This window comes from Monoraphidium neglectum, assembly GCF_000611645.1.
Source record: "Monoraphidium neglectum strain SAG 48.87 unplaced genomic scaffold scaffold01733, whole genome shotgun sequence".
NCBI lineage: Eukaryota > Viridiplantae > Chlorophyta > Chlorophyceae > Sphaeropleales > Selenastraceae > Monoraphidium > Monoraphidium neglectum.
The window spans coordinates 7,339-12,595 of record NW_014011895.1 but is presented as its reverse complement, the minus strand read 5'-3'; the positions used below and the strand labels follow the sequence as shown (position 1 = coordinate 12,595).

At 64.6% G+C, this 5,257-nt stretch overlaps 1 protein-coding gene across 1 annotated transcript; it reads left to right on the top strand.

The window, feature by feature from the left end:
• Positions 1–541: 541 nt before the first annotated feature.
• MNEG_8851 (hypothetical protein) lies at positions 542–3,146 on the top strand (the record flags this gene model as incomplete). Its single annotated transcript, XM_014042679.1, has 6 exons — positions 542–643; positions 1,010–1,148; positions 1,384–1,535; positions 1,956–2,058; positions 2,495–2,729; positions 2,999–3,146. The coding sequence occupies 6 exons, from the start codon at positions 542–544 to the stop codon at positions 3,144–3,146; spliced, it is 879 nt and encodes a 292-aa protein (XP_013898133.1).
• Positions 3,147–5,257: the final 2,111 nt, after the last annotated feature.

Sequence of the window (5,257 nt, the reverse complement as noted above, 5' to 3'; positions counted from 1 at the left end):
GTGTGTGTGTGTGTGTGCGTGTGTGTGGAGTTGGGATTGTGTACGTATATCAACGTGTGAATCAGGCGAGTAGACGTACGCAAGCAGTTGGGGCGAGGTGCAGGTGTATCTGGAGGACTGTTTTGCCAATGCGCTCGCGAGCAGGCCATAGACCCCACACCTCAAGCACCCCGTGACGCGCCCGCGCTCGGCTGGGCGCCGCCCGCCGCGCGTGCAGGCGACCGACCGGCTGCTGTGGGCGGTCAACGCTTTTGGGGAGGTCTTGGCAGAGGTGGGCAGCACGACACACCCACCAACAGGGCCTCAGGGTTCACCCGCTCTGCCCGCAGGGCGGGGCGCGCAGCTCTGCGGGAGTGGCGGCGTGCTGGGCCGGCTCCGTGGGCTACGTCTGTCGAGCCACGGCAAGCGGCAGGCCACGCTGGCCTGCCTGCCTCTGGGCGGCCGGCAGCAGCTCAAAAGCGACGCCTGTTTGCTGCTGCGCTCCCCCCACCCACTCCCCGCCAACAACCCCAACATTGGTGTCCAGGTGTTCATCACGCCCATGCCCCTGCTGCGCCTGATGTCAAGGCTGGGGGACCGCCGCCTGTCAGACCTGCACGAGGCCGTCGATGTGATGCGGGGCGCCATGCTGGACGTCATCCAGGTGGGGACGGGGGATGGAGGTGCGTTCAAGGAGCGCACCACTAGACCCTCGGGTCTGGTGGTGCGCCGTGGAGAGCTTTTGAGGGGGCTGTGAGGCGAGGTGGAGGGCGGGAGTTGGGGCAGGGTGAAGGGAGGGCAGAGCGCGGCAGCAGACTCCCACGGCAGGCGCAATCTGAAATCAAACCTATGAGTGTGTCCTTGGTGGCAGGCGAGCATGCACGCATGGACGTGTGTACATATTCAACGTGTGGCGCCACGCTGTGTTGGCATCGAGTGAGGGATCGACCATCTTTCGGCCTATCAGCAAGGCTGACGAAACAGCCACGCACCCGTCCCCCGTGCATGGCTGTGCCCTGCCAACTTCCAGGAGCGCCGCGTGGCCCTGGGCGAGGGGCGCCCCGTGCCTCAGGACCTGCTGGGGGTGCTGCTGACGGCCGCCGACGACGAGGGGCGCGGCATGACTGATGAGGAGCTGTGGGAGGACGTGCATGACGTCATGGGGGCGGGTGGGTGACATCACGCGGGGGCGCGGGGGCCGAGGAAACGTAGCCAGCGCGCCGCCGCGCGGCTGCGACAATCATGGGGCCATGCAGCGCTGGCGTGCTTCAGAGGGACGGGCTCCTGCAGCCGATCCTTGATGACGTCAGCTCATCATCACCCACGTCCCCCAAAAAGCCCCGCCCGCCCGCCTCACATGACGCACACCCCCTGGCCCCCCTGCGCCCCAATCCCACTGAAAAGGCCACGAGACGACCGCCACCACCACGGCCGCGGCGCTGTACTGCATCTCGGCGCACCCCCACGTTGAGGCGGCGCTGCTGGCTGAGCTGGACGCGGTGCTGGGGGGTCGCGCCCCTGGCTATGCTGATCTGGAGCGCCTGCCCTACCTGACGGTGGGTTTAGGGATCAGGTTTTAGGTCCGGGGATCATCTGTCTGCTTGGGATCGAACTTGTTCACGCGATGGGGGCAGGTTGGAGGTCTAAGGCTTGCAAGCTGAGGAGAGCGCGGGCTGCGGGGTTGATTGTGAGCTTGGGCAAGGCCAGGAGATGCCCGGCCCGCCCTGGCTCGGCCTGCAGTGCTAGAGCGCTGAGCAAACAAGGCGTGGCATGCGAATCCTTGCCCTGAGGGCCAGTTCTCAGCTCTTCGGGTGCACCGCGAGCGGCGCAGGGTGCAGGATTGCACCCAGCACTTTCTGCGCAGGCAGAAGCATATCCGCGGCTACGGCCGTGCGCACCACCACCACAATACGCAACAACGCGCAACAACGCGCAACAACGCGCAACAATGCGCAACAACGCGCCACATCATGCAGGCCTGCATCAAGGAGGCGCTGCGGCTGTACCCCGCCATCCCAGTGTTCCCCCGGGAGGCAGCCGTGGATGACGCGCTGCCCACAGGCCACCCCGTCAGCAAGGGTGCGCTGCACGGGCGGCCAGGGGGCCAGGGGCAAGTGTGTGTGTGTGTGTGTGTGTGTGTGTGTGCGTGCGTGCGTGCATGCGTGCGTTGACCCACTAGTGTGTGCGCATACGCACGAGCAAGAGGGGGGGTTGGAGAGCAAGAAGGGGGCTGGAGAGAAGGGGGAGAGCAGGGGGATTCCATGGTAGTGATTGCGTGTGTGAGCAGCTGCTTCTGATCGCCGTTCAAGGGAGTGCACCTAGACGCTCCATGCCAGCGCAAGCATGGCGGTCCTGTCTGCACGATGTTTGGGAGGCCTGCGGGTGGACAAGTCCTGAGTGGCCGCGCTGCATGCAGACGCGCGCCAGGGGCGCATCACACACTCCGCCAGCCCACCAGCCCGGGTTATCATCCCAATCACCAAAACCACGATCCTCTTACGCCATACGTCACCAGGTGACGTGGTCTTCATGTCGTCCTACGCCCTGGGCCGCTCCCCCGCCCTCTGGGACGACCCCCTCACCTACAACCCCGCCCGATTCTCGCCCGAGGCCGAGGCCGCGCGCCACCGCTTCCAGTTCCTGCCCTTCGGGGCCGGGGCCCGCATGTGCCTGGGCGCAGGGTTTGCCCAGATGTCTGTGTCCCTGATGGTGGCCACCCTCCTGCAGCGCCTCCGGTTCGAGCCGGTCAGGTGTGCTGCCGCCGCCGCCGCCGAAACGCGGGACGCGGCGCAGGGCAAGCTGGGGGTGACCTGGGCGCGGGCGCCCTGGGGCGAGGGTGGGGGGGCGGCGGAGGCATGTGGCAGCGTCCGAGCGTGACAGTGATGCGGCCCGGGGGGCTCAATGACTGGGATCAAGCTTGACGCACAAATGTGAGGCGGCTCTGCTTGTGCCTTTTTGCGCGCGAGCCTCGCGCAGGCACCTGTTCACAGGAAACAATCGCGCCCCACTACGCCCGCAGGCCGACCAACGAGCTCATCCCTGTAGGCTATGACATCACGATGAACTTTGCACCCACCAACGGCCTGCACATGCGTGTCACCGAGCGGGTGCCGGCCGCGCAGGGGCAGGAGCGGTCTGCCGTGCAGGCCGTGGCCGCTGAGGTGTGACGAGCCGCCAGCAAGGGCTGTACGCGGCGGCGCAATCGCGACGCAAGCATCTTTCCCCCACCCCACCCCCTTCCCCCCTTTGGGGCGCTTCAAGCGGGGTCCAGTGCATATAGGCACCCGCCGACAGGGTGAAGACGGTCACCATTAGCGAGCATGGGTCCGGCTGCAAGGCAGTCGTAGCGGCGGTGCACCAGCACCTCCTTTCTTTCCACCTAGGTGTGTCGATCTCATCTTGTATTTTGGCGCGGCCTATGGGCAGGTGCTGTGGCGCTCCCCAATGGGCCCCTGCGTCTTCGCCCAAACGCCTGACAGGTTTGGAAACAAACCCTCCGCACATGTGCCGCACAACACCTGCTCTGGCCTCGAGCAAGGGTCCCGTGTTGGCTCTGTGGGCTTGCGACTCCAACATTCGCGCTGTGGCTGCCGTTTGCTGGCAGCCAGAGCGGGCCCTGTACATTCAGGCGTCCCATAACACACTTGTATGCACCTCAAGGCGGCAGCGCCACCCCACTGCTTTCCCTGCTGTCTGCGCTCCCGTTCACTGTTTTCAACGGGATGCGGCGAATTTGTGCTCTGAGCCTGGGCAAAGCCGTCCCACACACCACACACCATACACCACACACACCCCAGCATGCGCGCCACATCACGCGCTTGAGACGGCGACAAAGGCAGTACGACGTGCGCCAGCGACACACCACATCCTACATCACCACAGGCTGGCTTTGAGAAGCCGAGTTATGATGATTCGGTCCATGAGACAGCAACACTCAGTATAACACCCGGGAACAACATTACACCTCACCCGCCGCAGCATCAAACAAGCGCATACCTCACACCACATGCGCTTGCAATCAGTCAATCCAGTGCCGAGCCCGCGGGCCCGCGATTGTGCCCCTGTTTGTGTTGGAGTTTACTCGTTGTCCCAAGTGCTGTTTGTATGCTGTGTTTGGCAGGCAGCATATGGTTGTGTGATGCTCTCGTGCGCGCAACGCGCAGAGGGCGCCGCGGCACCCCGCCTGCTCACACCCAGCTGACGGACTTCTCCCACGTGTCCACCGTACGGAGTCTCTGTCGCGGTTTGTATCCCATCACCGCCATCAACTCTCCTCTGTTGTGTCTCGTGCGTAGTTTTGGCTGTGCTTTCGTAACGCGAGCGTGGCAGGGCCATCCGCCTTTGCCTCGGAGCAGCAGCGGCAAGCGTGTGTGCTGAGCAGTGTGGCGTCTCTCAGCGGCTTGGCGGCCGCCGCGTGCCCCACAAGTCGCACAAAAGTCGCACTTGTGCATGGGGAATGCTGTCTGTTCTTGTCCACAGTGTGTGCCTTTCAAGCACTGCCGTTCATAACGCGCCAACTGCTCTCAGCCCGCCAACAGGCTGGTTGTGGGCCGGTGCACGGGGCGACTGGCTCCCCTAGTTCCCGAGCGCTGCCGGCCCACTGGCTGCTTTCTCTCTACTCATTGTGCACGCGTGACTAGCCATGCAGTCCGATGTGTTCTGCATGCCTGCCATAAAATGTAAATGATGGATACCTGAGACGTTTCTGGCGCCTGAGGACAGCCGAGGTAGGGCCAGAGTCACACGCGTGCACCTCACCCGCCGCCGCCTCCGCACCCGCCGCCGCAGCCGCTGCTGCAGCCTGCGCTGCCGCAGCAGCCGTGATACAAGTCGATCGAGGTCCCCAGGATCAGGCCGCCGCCTGCCTCATCGGCTTGCCTGAGATCCTTGCTTATGGGGCGGCCCCTGTTCGCATACGTGAGCTCCGCGGCCAGCAGCGACAGGCACACGGCCGCGACGACGGCCCCGGGCGCGTCAGCGCCACAGGCGGCGCCCGCCGCAAGGCACGCGCCCCTCTGCATCGCGATTGTGATGCTTGGCGCGCAGTCGGCCTGTGGGAATGGGGGTATGTTTGGATGGCGTTGAACAATTGTGATGCAATCAAGCGTGGGCGGTGTTCATGCTTTTGACAGGGGTGGCGCTGGGCAAAACCGAGGTTATGAGGGCTGCAGGCCCAAGCTCACAGAACTTGCCCGCGGTGATCTCCCTTCGCGGTGGTCAAGTGCAGCAGTGTTCCAAGTTCAAATGTTTGGGCTCGCTTGTTGCCTCTGACTGCACG